The sequence below is a fragment of the Ursus americanus genome, chromosome 23 (assembly GCF_024610735.1).
Source record: "Ursus americanus isolate L20-20 chromosome 23, mUrsAme1.1.p, whole genome shotgun sequence".
NCBI classification, from domain to species: Eukaryota; Metazoa; Chordata; class Mammalia; order Carnivora; family Ursidae; genus Ursus; species Ursus americanus.
In genome coordinates, this window is record NC_142149.1 from 13,795,778 (window position 1) to 13,810,583 (window position 14,806).

At 42.6% G+C, this 14,806-nt stretch overlaps 1 protein-coding gene across 2 annotated transcripts; it reads left to right on the forward strand.

Moving 5' to 3' along the window:
* The first annotated feature begins 656 nt into the window (after positions 1-656).
* Positions 657-9,281, forward strand: KPNA2 (karyopherin subunit alpha 2). Of its 2 annotated transcripts, none has more exons than XM_045814296.2 (11): positions 657-809; positions 2,134-2,229; positions 2,379-2,516; positions 3,943-4,031; positions 4,829-5,097; positions 5,358-5,452; positions 5,556-5,819; positions 6,016-6,249; positions 6,511-6,693; positions 8,211-8,360; positions 8,933-9,281. In XM_045814296.2, exons 2-11 carry the CDS (start codon positions 2,155-2,157, stop codon positions 9,023-9,025), a joined length of 1,590 nt encoding a protein of 529 aa, XP_045670252.1. In that variant the 5' UTR covers positions 657-809; positions 2,134-2,154; the 3' UTR covers positions 9,026-9,281. The 2 variants fall into 2 exon arrangements, with proteins under 2 accessions (XP_045670252.1, XP_045670253.1); XM_045814297.2 differs by lacking the exon at positions 657-809 and adding an exon at positions 1,200-1,270.
* The last annotated feature ends 5,525 nt before the right edge of the window (positions 9,282-14,806 follow it).

A 14,806-nucleotide genomic window follows, 5' to 3' on the forward strand; every position in this document is an offset into this window, starting at 1 on the left:
AGCAAATATGGCAAAATGTTAACATTTGGCAAATCCGGATAAGATTTGCAATTCTTCTGTATTTGAGAATATTGAAAAATAAGTGTCTGGAGAAACAGGCATGAGAAATCTTTTGTTACCAGATTTGTGGCTTCTCTGCAGTTTTTTATGACACAAGTTAAAAAAAATAAAACAACAAAAAATGCAACACAAATTTGCCTTATCCCTTCCTTCCATAATCGCCAGAAACCCCGGCCAAGTTCCCACTGTGTCCTATCAAGGAAAAAACTCATAGCAGTATGTTTCTATATCAAGATTTTTTTTTAACCCACCTCTTCTATATCAAGATTTTTAAGAGAATTAGTTTGGAAATCAGTTGTGGTGTTTTGGTTAAAGCAGTCGCCCAGGCAAAACGACTTGCGAGCAACCTCCCTGGCCTTAACTCTCTGCAGAGGCCCTCGGTTCCGGCCAAGTTGGGGCTGAGACCTGACCCGCTGCATGCCGGGATCTGGAGTCTTTCTTCACCCAACTGCAAAGCGCTCTGGGATTGTCCGGCCGCTCCCATATCTCGCGATATTATCGTCTCTTCTTCTTGGCCCTATGACCCCCCCCCCAACTTAACGTGTTTTTTAAATACGCCAATGGGCGCGCAGAGTAGGCTCGAACCAGCCAATCGGAATGCGGGGACACCGGGAAATTTAAATCGCGCCGGCCGGCTGCACGAGCCACACCGTCTTTGGGGTGATCCGTGGTGGACGTTTTGAGGGCAGCTGATCCGCAACCTGCGCGCCCGGGACCGCCTCCTGTGGAAGCCTGAGCCGGCCGTGTAGGTAGGAACTCAGGCCGGAGCCCGACCCGAGTGATAACGGCAGACCTGCAGGCCGCCCTCCGCTGCGGGTGGCGGGAGGGGAGGCCCGGAGTACACGCCCGACCTGGCTCTGGTCTCTCTCGTTGACCAGGCCTCGGGGGCGTCGTTCGTTGACGAGGCGGCTGTTTCGCGGTGCGTGGGCTTGGGTTTAAGGCCGCCGAGGCTCTGCGAACTGCGGCTGCACCTCTGGCGCGTTGCGGCCCGGAAAATCAGTGAGGCCCGAGGGCGAGAGTCCCGGGAGGCGGCCCAGCGCCTCTGGTCCCTCCTCCGCCCGTTCCCCGCTGCATCCTCCCGGGTGGGGGGCAGGGGAAGGGCCTGGAGATGGGGGTGGCAGTTGGAAGAACTGTCTTTTAACACGTAGGCCCAGGGTTGGCTGTGACACAGCGTCGGGAAAGAACATCACGGAATGAAAGATAACAAATTGTAAGGAGGATTTGTACTTTCGTCCCCTTTTGGCGATCGCTCTTCTAAGATCCCAGTCTGAATGAAGCACAGTTGATACCAGCCTAATTAAGTGCATTCACTCGAAATTTCCGGAAGTGATAATGGTTGCGAGATGCTGAGGATGCAGAACTGTCTCGAGTTTTCAGTATTGACACGAAATGTTATGGAAGACTCCATAATGTGATGATGGGCCAAGTATTTCTTTAATTTTCAAGTGTGGAGAATGTACCTATTTTGGTAATTTAAAGACAATAGAGAGAGCCTCCAGGATATGGATTTGTTGCCCGTAGGACATAGGTTTTAACTGTGAGCTCAGTTCCCCTACTTTGTCTTCAATTAACTGTTTAATTGAAATAGTACAGTTGCACTGTCCAGTATGGTAATCACCAAACGGATGTGGCTAGTCCGGATTGGGATATGCTGTAAGCCTAAAGTAGGTACAAGATTTCGGAGAATTGGGATGAAAAGAGTGTAAAATATCTCAATAACTCGAAATACTATAATATGTTGAAATGAGAACATATTGGATGTGTTAGGTTAAACAAAATAGATTAAAATCAGTTTCACTCGTTTCTTTTTGAAAAATGTGGTTACTAGGAAATTTAAATTTATATAGCTTGCTTTCTATTTCTGATGGACAGCACTGCTCCAGGAAGTCCCAGTCCTTCAGAGGGGAGGGGACTAATACTGTTTGGCCAGTTCACTATTTCATAGTGCTGAAAAAGGAAGTTGCTCCTCTACTAGACGAGTGTGGATCCAGTATATATACCTGATTCTGTTAATGCTTTTCTTACTGACAAAGCAAAATGATAAAAGGGAAATATTTTCTCTCCATCTTACAGCTTTCTCCCTTTGTCTCAACCATGTCCACCAACGAGAATGCTAATTCACCAGCTGCCCGCCTTAACAGATTCAAGAACAAGGGGAAAGACAGTACGGTGAGTACCTTCTGTTTGCTTTCCTACGATGTTTTTTAAATGGAAAGATATTTGGGAAGGGATCAGAACTTTGAGGAAATTTGAAATAAATGTCCTCACTTCGCAAAAAAACTGATAACAGTAAGTAAAGTGGGTTATCTTTTTCCAAGGAAATGAGGCGGCGCCGAATAGAAGTTAATGTGGAACTGAGGAAAGCTAAGAAGGATGACCAGATGCTAAAAAGGAGAAACGTAAGCTCATTTCCTGATGACGCTACCTCTCCACTGCAGGAAAACCGCAACAACCAGGTAAATATATATTTTAGATTATGAATTACGGCAAACCCACAAAATCAATATGGGGCTTTTCTTAGAAATGTAAATAATAAAGGGGCGCCTGGGTGGCTTAAGAATCCCACTCTGCCTCAGCTCAGGTCCTGATCTCAGGCTTGTGAGATCTGAGCCCCTCATTGGGCTCCACGCTGGGCATGGAGCCTACTTAAAGAAAGAAATTTACATAACATTCCTGACCTAATGGTTTTAGCTCTTCATAATCTACTGAAGCTGATTCTAAGGTCTCCTTTAGCTCTGAACTCCTTTCAGGTTTCCCTGCATTTCTAGCCACCAGTTCAGTCCTCAACTGGCCATTCCAGTGTTAATTGAAAGTTAGTGTGTCTAGAACCAATCACTTTCTGGCTTTTTAGGGTGTTAGGGTGTTTTTGTACTTCTCACTAGCTTTGTTCAGATCTTTTTCCTCCTGAAATATTTTCATTGGTTTTCTAATTTATCTTTCCCTAAATTCTATGCCACATACTATTTACCTAAACATAGTCTTAAAATACCTCTTCTTTCTCTGCTTAAAAACTTTGGTAGTTTTAAATCCATATTCTTTGAAAAACAATTTTTTTTTTTGTAAATTAGATCAATCTTAGATTTTCAGTTTATCTTTTTTGTCTTTCAATGATACTGGGACCCTTTAATGCCTCAAATTTTTTTTTCGCTGAATAGTACCTATGTGTTATTTCTGGGGTACTATATTCAAATCCTATCTTCTGATAGTACTCCTTGGTCAACCTACCAGGAAAAATTATCCTTTTTCAGAATTCCCCTAGCATCCCAGTTGTGCACTAAAGATGGAGAGTAAATGCTAACAGAACAGGAGTATTCACCATTTGTTTTATGGTTATCTATTTTTCACATTTTCCTTGTTAAGTTGTAAGCTCCTACGGAAAAAGGGATGCTGTCTTTTTGAGTTAACTGTAGCACTGATTCTCAAACGCTTCTGCAATCACAATATGAAGCATTTGTAGCACTGTACTGTGGAAATGAAATGCATAGATTATAAGCTTAGATAGGAAAATCCCCAGCACGTTGCCTATATAACTCTATCCCTTTCTCCCTGACAGCATATCTGAAAGCAAGTGATTGAGACTAATGTAGGAACAACCTTCAAACTGCTCTAATTTCATTTATTAAATTGTTCACAGTCTCCTCTTTTAGTGACAAAATTCTGTGATGATACTCCGTAACTGGAGATTCCAGTGAGTCATACACCAAGTTTGAGCACTGTTCTGCATATGAAAGTACGAATATTTAATAGCCAAAATTACATGTAAGGCTAAACTTCTAGTAACTGATTATAAACCTAAAAATGTCTTCACAATGGCAAGTAGGGATTTTGTTTGCTTAATCTTAAAAATAATAATTTGTGAAATTAATACCACCGTCCTTGCAGGGCACTGTAAATTGGTCTGTTGATGACATTGTCAAAGGCATAAATAGCAACAATTTGGAAAGCCAGCTCCAGGCTACTCAAGCTGCTAGGTAAGTCTTTTCTGTCAAAGCATGGGCAACCTAAGATATCAACCCTTTCGGAATTTTTTTCGTGGGGAAGAGACAGACAGATGGCATGGGTAAAATAAAGATTAAGTTGGCCATAGGCCTGTTTTCATTAGAATCTTCCCTTAGGTGAAACTGATTTTGTATAAATCACAGTTGCCTTAAGTCCTGCCCACCCCCAGTGATAATCGGTATTAACCTTTGGGTGTGCTTTTTGAGTAAATTACAAAGTTTTTGTCAAGGTGGCATTTCAAGTTGGTGTCAGGAGGAATTATTCAGTAAGTGGGATTGGCACATCCATTTAGAATGGCGCATTTACTCTTTCCTCTAGCAAATACAAATATTTGTGACATCCATCTCTAGTTTGGCAGTGTGCTGAAAAACAAGTCAAGTGACAAATGATGAAGGAAAAGGTGTTTAACCTCACTAGTACTTAGGGAAACACAAATTAACAATGGTTGTGTAATTGTGTCAGATTGTCGAAGTTTTAAAGTGACAAGATCTAAAGTAGTTTCTGGGGATGCCGAGAGGAGGCTGATTTACATTATTGGTAATATTTCAGCTTTGGAAAAAAGGTAGTTAAAGACACCACGTGTGGCAGCACTGTGCAGCCAGTCTGTTCATCTCCTAAGTTCCAGGAGATCTGAACATTTAGTGCAGTACTTTAAAAGGTTACCTCAAGTTCTAAACTCTTGAATTGCATTTTAAATTGATTTTTAAAGTTAACAAACTTATCTTGATAATCATCTTTAACTTTTGTTTCTCTTTTTGCTTACCCTTAGGAAACTGCTTTCTAGAGAAAAACAGCCCCCCATAGACAACATAATCCGGGCTGGTTTGATTCCAAAATTTGTGTCCTTCTTGGGCAGAACTGATTGTAGTCCCATTCAGTTTGAATCTGCTTGGGCTCTCACTAACATTGCTTCCGGCACATCAGAACAGACCAAGGCTGTGGTAGATGGAGGTGCTATCCCAGCATTCATTTCTCTTCTGGCATCTTCGCATGCCCACATCAGTGAACAAGCTGTATGGGCTCTAGGAAACATCGCAGGTACTCGGATTTAAAATTCTTTTGACTGTCTCTAATCATACTGAGGTTGGGAGAAGTCCCTTGTCATAGGTAATAGTGACCTGTGTGTTAAGATTTACACTTGCTTGCTTCCAGTGCTTATAAGGGAAGCTAGTGGCATCTAAGTAAGTTTGAGAATTTGCTGGAGTATTGTCTTTGTGTTAGGACGCTGGTGCACTGAGTCACTGAACATCTGTGGTGCTAGACAAGTCGATTATGATTAACCTTGCCTTTTTTTTTAGGTGACGGTTCAGTTTTTCGAGACTTGGTTATCAAGTATGGTGCAGTTGATCCGCTCTTGGCTCTCCTTGCGGTTCCCGATATGTCATCTTTAGCAGTAAGTTACTAACATAAGCCAGGTTACTCACTTCTTGATTCTAATTTTTCCCACCCCCTCAAAATATAGAGAGACCTGTGATTGCATTTTTCTCTCCCCTCAGTGTGGTTACTTACGGAACCTGACTTGGACGCTTTCAAACCTCTGTCGCAACAAGAATCCCGCACCCCCGTTAGATGCTGTTGAACAGATCCTTCCTACCTTAGTTCGTCTCCTGCATCACGATGACCCAGAAGTATTAGCAGATACCTGCTGGGCCATTTCCTACCTTACCGATGGTCCAAATGAACGGATTGAAATGGTTGTGAAAACAGGAGTCGTGCCGCAGCTTGTGAAGCTTCTAGGAGCTACTGAGTTGCCCATTGTGGTAAGTTGTTGACTTTTAGATGAGAATATAAACCAGAAGAAGCACGGTCAACTGATGCTAATGTTGACACCTTGCCTGTTTTAGGCCATGAGGAGCCTCTGACTTGTCAAAACGTTTAGGGTATAGAGTTTTTGAGCAGTGCTGGAAAACATAAAAGGTAACTGTTGGCATCAACATTTTTTTTTTTCCTTTTCAGACTCCTGCGCTAAGAGCCATAGGAAATATTGTCACTGGGACAGACGAACAGACTCAGGTTGTAATAGATGCAGGAGCACTTGCTGTCTTTCCCAGCCTGCTAACGAACCCCAAAACTAACATTCAGAAGGAAGCTACATGGACAATGTCAAACATCACAGCTGGTCGCCAGGACCAGATACAGCAAGTTGTGAATCATGGATTAGTCCCATTCCTCGTTGGTGTTCTCTCGAAGGTAATGAAGTCTTAATACTTAATCAGAGGATGTTAGTATTTACGGACGGGCATTTGGTAGAGCTGTGCTTGGTAAGAATCTTAACATACCGGTGTTGGGTTCTACTTCGAGTCCTTTGCTAAATGGTGGCCAGTAACCTCTTTTACTTAAGGTTGGATGGAGTCAGTTGGTAGTTTTAGTCCTTGTTTTTCGATAACTGTACTTTTGGGATCTTGTTTTTACAGTCATTCTAAAGTAAACTTGTTTCCTTATGTTTATTAGGCAGACTTTAAGACACAAAAGGAAGCTGTATGGGCTGTGACCAACTATACAAGTGGTGGGACAGTCGAACAGATTGTATACCTCGTTCACTGTGGCATAATAGAACCATTGATGAACCTCTTAACTGCAAAAGATACCAAAATTATTCTGGTTATTCTGGATGCCATTTCAAATATCTTTCAGGTAAGTCATAAGATAGCATTTGAATTTGGGCTTGATAGTAATTAAGGATATTTAGACTCAGAGTAGGGCAGCTAAGTTTATTCAGTAGGCCACAGAATTAGAAAGGCTTTTTCTGCGGGGCACACTCTTGGTAAGACGTGACAAGGGATTATAAGAGATTTAAAGGAGATGACAAGTAGGTGACCCGAATTGAAATCAAGTCCATGTGTGGACAGGATTCGTTCCTATCTGTTTTGTCAAAAATCTTTAATTCTCCAATGTCATACTGAATTTTGGTGAAATTAAGTTTTGATGACTTAGTTGTCTAATTTTATTTTTCTTCTGGTTCCTTTCCTAATCAACCCGAGCTTGCTAGCATGTAGCACTTTGTCACCGTGGTTGAAGGTAGGTAGGTCCTACCGAACGACTTTAAACTTCCGATTATGAAAATTTTACCTAGAGCAGTCGAGTCTAGAATAATAATGCGTGGTGTACCCATTACCCAGCATAAATAATTTGTCAACATTTGGCCTTTTTTCCTACTCCCCCCCCCCACCTAAATCCTCTAAATTATTTGAAGCATATAAGTTATTTTATCTGTAAATATTTATGTATCCTAAAATTTGAGGACTTTAAAAAAGGCTAACCATAATATCATTTTTATACCTAATATGTTCTTGGTATCAGCAAATAATCCAATCAGGGAAATTTATTTTTATACACCTTAGGCCATCTTTGCCCTTAAACGATAGTTCTCAACCTTGACTACATTTTGGTGTTATCTGAAGTGCTTTTTAAAAAAGATTTTATGTATTTATTTATTTACTCACTGACTGATTCACTCATTCATTCATTTATGAGACAGAGCATGTGTTGGGGGGACGGGGCAGGGGAGAGAGAGAATCTCAGCAGCCTGAGTGCAGAACCCATTGTGGGGCTCAGTCCCACGACCCCTGACATCATGACTTGAGCTGAAACCAAGAGCCAGATGCTTAACTGAGCCCCGCAGGTGCCCCTCGGGTGCTTTTATAAAACAGTAATTTTGTGTTCCCAACACAGACCAAATGAAACTGGATATGGTGTCGTTTTTAAAATTGCCCAGGTGCTTTTGATGCACAGAAATGATTGAGAACTACTGTAGGATCCGGCTAGCGCTGCAGAAGTAGCTGCTAAGAGCGGGTACAGATTTTTAGAAAATGTAAACCGGAGGGGCGCCTGGGTGGCTTAGTCAGTTAAACGTCTGCCTTTGGCTCTGGTTGTGATCCCAGGAGTGAGCCCCACGTCAGGCTCCCTGCTCAGTGGGGAGTCTGCTTCCTCTGCCCTTCACCCCACTTGTGCTCTCTCTTTCAAATAAATAGATAAAATCTTAAAAAAAAAAAAAAAGAAAAGAAAATGTGAATTGGGGATAAAACCATCTCATAGGATTGTTGAAACTTTTCAGGTGGTTGTCGGATATACATCAATGCCCAAACGTAAACATTATTTTCATTAAAATAGACGATTTAGTAAATTCCAGTAAACTTGGAATTTTGTTTTAGGCTGCTGAGAAACTAGGTGAAACTGAGAAACTTAGTATAATGATTGAAGAATGTGGAGGTTTGGACAAAATTGAAGCTCTGCAAAACCATGAAAATGAGTCTGTGTACAAAGCTTCATTAAACTTAATTGAGAAGTATTTCTCTGTAGAGGTGAGTAACATGGTAATGTTGACAGGAATTTGGAAAACACCCCAAGTCAAGCCCCTAAGATTTTTTTTCCCTTATACTTTTTCAATGAGCCCTGCGTCCTTGTTGAATATGGCAAAATACCAGTGTGAGTAGGACATGATGTACGTATTTGCTCCTCAGATGTTTGGCTTGATGATCATACAATCTTTAACTAGAAATTTAAAAAATCTTAAAAAATCACTACTTTCGAATGAATAGTCTTAGGGACTTAAGAATATCTTGAGAGTAAGTTTGTGCAGGAGTTGATGGAGAAGGGGGCAACCTACTGAAAGTGACGGGTGGGGAAGAAGATCTCTGTTGTGGTAGCGTTCCTTCACCCATTCAGGCTCTTCCTCTCCCAGGCGCTCCTGAATTGGCAAGTTTCGGCAGCTCTCTCCCCTATTTGAAATACTGAAATACGGTTATAGTAATAAAGGTGTAACATGCAAATGAAGACCTTAAGAGTAAATACAGACTTCTAGGCAGACTGCTGCCTAGAATTGTGCTATGTCTGTGGAATTATATTGTTTGGTTTTGTTTTTTAATACTTCCAGGAAGAGGAAGATCAGAATGTCGTGCCAGAAACTACCTCTGAAGGCTATACGTTCCAAGTTCAGGACGGCACTCCTGGGACCTTCAACTTTTAGATTGTACAGCTGAGGCAGAAAGTTGTTTGTTGTGTGCTCTGTTGGGTAGAAGTTCGTCTTACTGTTTCTCTACTAAGAACTCTTTTTAAATGTGTTTTGTTATTGTAGCACTTTTTACAACAAAACTATACTTGACCAGTTCCAAACTGTACAAACTGTGTGCAGCTCCTCCTCTCAGTGGGTTTCTTATTTCTATGTGGAATCTCCTCTCTTGCAGTGTCCTGTAAATAAAGATTAAATTCGACCCTTTTCTTTACTTCACCGTTCCTATGTATTGCTTTCTAATTTGGACTTGTTCAGATTGCTGTGAAGTGTGCCGGAACCAAACCCCTGTGAGTAACCAGACGTGTGGTTCTGGTTGTAGACACGGTTTGATGTCAGGTTTGTGAGGTCATCAAGGATGCAAGGGTGATAACTTTTTCCTGCCCACTTAGGAGTTCTGGCTTTGCTCTCGGCTGCTTCCATTCTTTGTAAATAATGGCCGTTGGCGCTTCCAGACGTCATATCCACTACACACCAGCCAGAATAGAATTTTTCAGAAGTTTTTATAGAAAAATGAACAAAATTTCCCAGAAGCTCTCAGCCAGGGTCTCCTTAAATCTCTCTGGCCAGGGAGATGGGATTGGGAGGGGGAAAAAAAAAAAAAAAAAATATATATATATATATATATATATATATATATAATCACAAGTCTCCTCGAGCTCCAGGTAGAATTCATCCGTCCCAAACTTCAAGGCTGTACGTGATTCCAAAGATGTACATTGGTTTACCCAGAAATTCTGCTTAATTGGTAAGGGGTGGGGTCCAAGTATTTTCTCTTTTAAATTTAATCCCCTTATGCTCTTTCTGTACAGTCCAGGTGTAAAGCCACTAATCTAAAGAGTAGTTATGCTATTAGCAGTATAAGAAATGGATTTGGGGGAGAGAAGGAGGGTTAACCAAAGTGCCCCAGAATCTTAGGACAAATGAAATGCACCTTAAAAACACTACTGTACGTTTCTCCTTTGATGAGTGGAAAAGTCATGAGCGAAGCCTCCACTGCTGAAATTGGACAGCGTTGCCTGCTTGTTTTCCCACGGAAGCTCTAGAGCTGAGGGTGGAGGTGGGCATTTGGGTTGAAGACCGAAAGTGAGTTAGGACCACAAAGGGCTACGGTATTCAGTAAAATCAGCTAGTTTTGCAAGTCAGGAGTAGTATAATGCAACAGATTTCCATTTACTTTGTCTCGGAATAAACGTAAGGATATTCTTACCTCCTTAGTTCACCAGCCTGCACCTAAGTACGTTTTTCCTTTTGGAGATAACAGACTTTCAAAGTTTAATTGTGAAATATTTAATGCTTATTTAGGTGTGGATATAGAGAATACTTCGGCTAATGCTTATTAGCCGGCAGCCAAGTTTCTAATTTGGAACACCGAGCCATGTTACGCCTGGTCCTCCCGAGCTCAGGGTGGCCTGGTGGGAGCTCTGGTCATTTTCTCGACTTTTTCTATACAAAGCCTTCCATAAAGAGGCAGAAGAGAAGTCACGAAACGGTACAGACTGCCCTTCCTGTCCTACCTACTTGCTCCACTGCCCTTTTTTCCTACCCTTGCTCCAAGGTCAGTCCCTTAGACACTGGACTCCGAAGTTGGGAATGTGAGAACAAAGAATGTGGAAGTAAACCTGGAAACCGGACGTTTTTGTGGTAAGAGAGGTGGGGCTTAGTGGGCTGAGGGACCAGTGGAATACATGCTGGTGAGAAGCGTCAAGGTCTGTTGTTTTCAGACGGAAAGCATGACCCAGTAGTGAAGTCATGGACAGGAGACAGCTGATCACCGGGAATACATTTTCATGTCTTGGGTAACATTTTTAGCATGATGGTTTCTGTGGAATGTGAAGCCATGGAGACTTGTGTGTGTTTTTATTGAACTTAACTGGATGCAATTTTCTGAGAATGAGTTTGCATATTCAGCTTGATTTTTTTTTAAGTCTGATAAAACACTGTACAGCCACCAAACTTTTCCTCTTTCACAAAGTGTTAATGTCTAGATAGCTTTTATTAATGTGTACCACATTTTGTAGCTCCTATCAGTTTTAAATCTCATTTAAAACTTTAATAAGTTCATCTTGCCCGTAACTTTTAGGTTCGTATTAGTTTGTAGTAGGTAAGTAGGGGTGGGAAGGTAACACATTTTCATGAGGCAAATACAGGAAAATCTCGCCCTTCTTTGCTCGTTGCAGAAATCCCTAGTTACGCTATGGTTAGAGGTTGAGCACCAGTGTTAAGCACTGCACCAAATGTTGATTCTTTACCTTACTAAATTGTATCAGCTTTAAATCCTATCAGGCTACTGTTTTTGGAACAAAGTAGGGTATAAATATTCCATTTCTTAAGGTTGTTGGATTATTCCTTCACCCTCAATCTTTCTGTGGCCGCATGATCACTGAAAAGATAAAAACTGGATAATTTCTTGTTCTAGTAGATCTTCAGTGTTAAGTAGGATTTTGTTTCAGCGTTTGGCCTCAAGTTGCTGCTGCTGCTTTTTCTCTTCTGGAGCTTCCAAGAACCAGGTCCATTAAAACCAAAATGGTGTTCACCAAAGCGGTATGTTCTTTTTATCCTATCAATAGTTCTAGGAGCAAAATCTTCAGTTTGTTGGGCAGTCGGAACCCTTGTGAGATTACGCACCCCAAGTTCAGAAGGCCATAAAGAAAAGTGAAGCTGGCTACCCCTCGTCTCCCTCCGCCCTGTCGGAGCTTGCCAAAACCCAGCCGGCTGGTTTTGGAAAGCCCTTGAAACATGTCATTAATGGTGCTTTCTTTTGAGATCAGGCTGTTGACCTAATTTGTGATGAACAAAACCTGGCCAAATCATGCAGCGCCCCTCCCCCAAGGGAGCGTGGAGTGGAAAGTGTTCAGCAACATTACTGCCTTAAGTCTCATCACCCTGGCTAATAAAGATGATAAAAAACACTCACGCTATCAAATAGGGTTTTGTTTTGTTTTTGAGGGCGGAAGAGCAATTTAATTTTGAGCATTTGTATGTTAAATGGCATGTTGCTGGCCTAGTTTGAAAGCATTATTCTGGTGTCTTATAAACGCCTGTTCCTCCTAAGTATTTGGGACAGTTTCCTAACGCTGTGTAGGGGTTTCATGCGTCAAACCCTCTCCTATTGATCAGTTGTGCATTCCTCTCAGGCTTTTCACAGCTGGGTATGCCCTTCCCCATCCTAGTTCTGGGATGTGCGGTAGAAAAGACTAGTCATTAAGAGTCAGCTCTGCCTGAGTTCAAATGATGCCTCTTCTGTATGTTATGAGTGACCCTTGGGCCATCAAAATAGCACAACCCCTAGTATAAAATAAGTTCTTTACAGATAGTAAATACTGTGTTAATATTGGTATCTCAGGTAGTATTCTAGCCACAAGACAGATTTTACCTTCTAGGCTAAGTTTTTACTATTACTCTTTTTTTTTTTTTTTTTTTAAGATTTTATTTATTTGACAGGGAGAGATCTCGAGCACAAGCAGGGGGAGCAGCAGGCAGAGAGAGAGGGAGAAGCAGGCTCCCCGCTGAGCAAGAAGCCCAATGTGAGGCTGGATCCCAGGACTCTGGGATCATGACCTGAGCCGAAGGCAGAGCCCAACCAACGGAGCCACCCAGGTGCCCCTAAGATTTTATTATTTTTATTTATTTATTTTTAAAGATTTTATTTATTTATTTGACAGAGCCCGAGAGAGGGAACACAAGCAGGGGCAGAGGTAGAGGGAGAAGCAGGCTCCCCGCTGAGCAGGGAGCCCGATGCGGGACTCGATCCCAGGACCCTGAGATCATGACCTGAGCCGAAGGCAGACGCTTAACTGACTGGGCCACCCAGGCGCCCCTAAGATTTTATTTTGACGTAATCTCTACACCCAGCATGGGGCTCGAACTTAAAACCCCGAGATCAAGGGTCACGTGCTTCACCGACGGCACCAGCCAGGTGCCCTTCTTTTTTTTTCTCATCATGCACAGCTGTACATCAACACGAGATGAACCGCGGATTTGTTTCTATGCTCAACAATAGGATTCAATCCAAAAATTGGCTGTTTTGTGAGCCCTGAGGCCTTTTACATGCTGGCCTTAGCTTTGTGAACGGTGCCTCCCACCTGAGGGGACCTCTGCGTTCTCTTCCTGCACCCACCATTTCCCTTCTTAATTCTGGCAGACAGAGTGTCGGGAGCACCTCCTCATCGAACTTCTCACTGGCCGTGGCAACGGCCACCTGAGCCACCCAAGTCCAACTTGGCGATGGTTTGCTTGGCAGCTTGTCACTACAAACGACAGATGGGCCTTTCCCGTGACGTAAAGCTCCTTGAACACACTGAGGCAGCAAAACAAAACTGCATTTTCTTCTCTGAACAAGTCTTGCTGTTTAGAACTTGAACAGGTTCAGGCAGAAATATTGGAAGCTTACCCACAAAAACAAGGGAAGACGAGGAAGGATCGGATGAAGAAGAGAACTTTGAATTAACTCAAACTGAACGAGAAGTCAAGGTCTGATACATGGACAGTAATTCTTGATGGAAGCTACAAAAAATCCCCCAAACCAAAAACCCACGTACTGTTTTTGGGGCACAACTGTTGGAATACAGGAGAAATGTGGGAAAACGTGTAGAAACCAGAAGACGTGTAGAATCAAACTCTGATCTAGACCAAAGTTTTAGGTGACTAGTGACTGTCCCAGCACCGTTCCTGCCCATCTTCTCAACCAATTGTCTCTGTCCCTCTGGGGAAACAATTGAGTGAGTATGAAGGTTTTCCCTTTTCTTTCTTTTTGGTAACTTTGTAAAATAATGTTTCCTGGTGACAGAGTAATACTAATTTTAGAGAATTTAAAACTACAGAATACCAGAAAGATTAAAATAAAATCTCACCATTTAATTATACATTTTTTCATAAATAGGAATTCTTAACCTGAGTAGCCTGAGGTGCAGAGGATAGGCCTTCATGGGGCCCATGAACCCCGAAAACTGTGTGCAATACATACTTGTGAGCTTTTCAGGGAAAGGAGCTCCTAGCCTGATGAAAATTAGGTTCTCAGAGGTGCAGCCACCTTCACAATACTACAGACTTGAGGTATAGATCTTTCCAATTTACTCTATACACAGTGGCTTTTTTTCTTTTCTTTTTTTTTTAAAGATTTTACTTATTTACTTGAGAGAGAGCACAGAGGGAGAGGGAGAAGCAGACTCCACTGCTGAGCAGAGAGCCCAACGCGGGGCTCGATCCCAGGACCCTGAGGTTATGACCTGAGCTGAAGTCAGATCCTTAACCGACCCTTTTATTAATGTGCCCCCCCTTTTATTAATGCCACCATCTGAGTTCACTTCATGCAGTAGTTCAGCTTTTTCTCCCCCCCCTTAATCTTTACACCCAAGGGGGGGCTCAAACTCATGATCTTGAGATCAGGAGTCGCGCACTCTACAGACTGAGGGCCCCGGTTCATGCGGTAGTTTACGGCCTCAGGCCAATGACGTTGGCTGTGACTTGACTACAGGAGCTGTAACTGCTGTCCCTAAAAGATGGCATTTGGTTGACATTCGTTCCAAGAAGCACGATGAAGCGCGCTAAGAGTGTGGTGCCTCCCTCCGGGGAGAGAAGATGGCAGGCAGGACTTCGTATTTCTCCCTCTGGCCTCACGTCCAGCTTCCCTGCAGGCCCCAGAGGGTGGGCGGTATCAACAGGACGTGTTTGGCTCCTCGTCCTCCCGCTGACAGCCAGGTCTCTGAAAGGCAAATCACACACTCTCCCAGTGTTGGA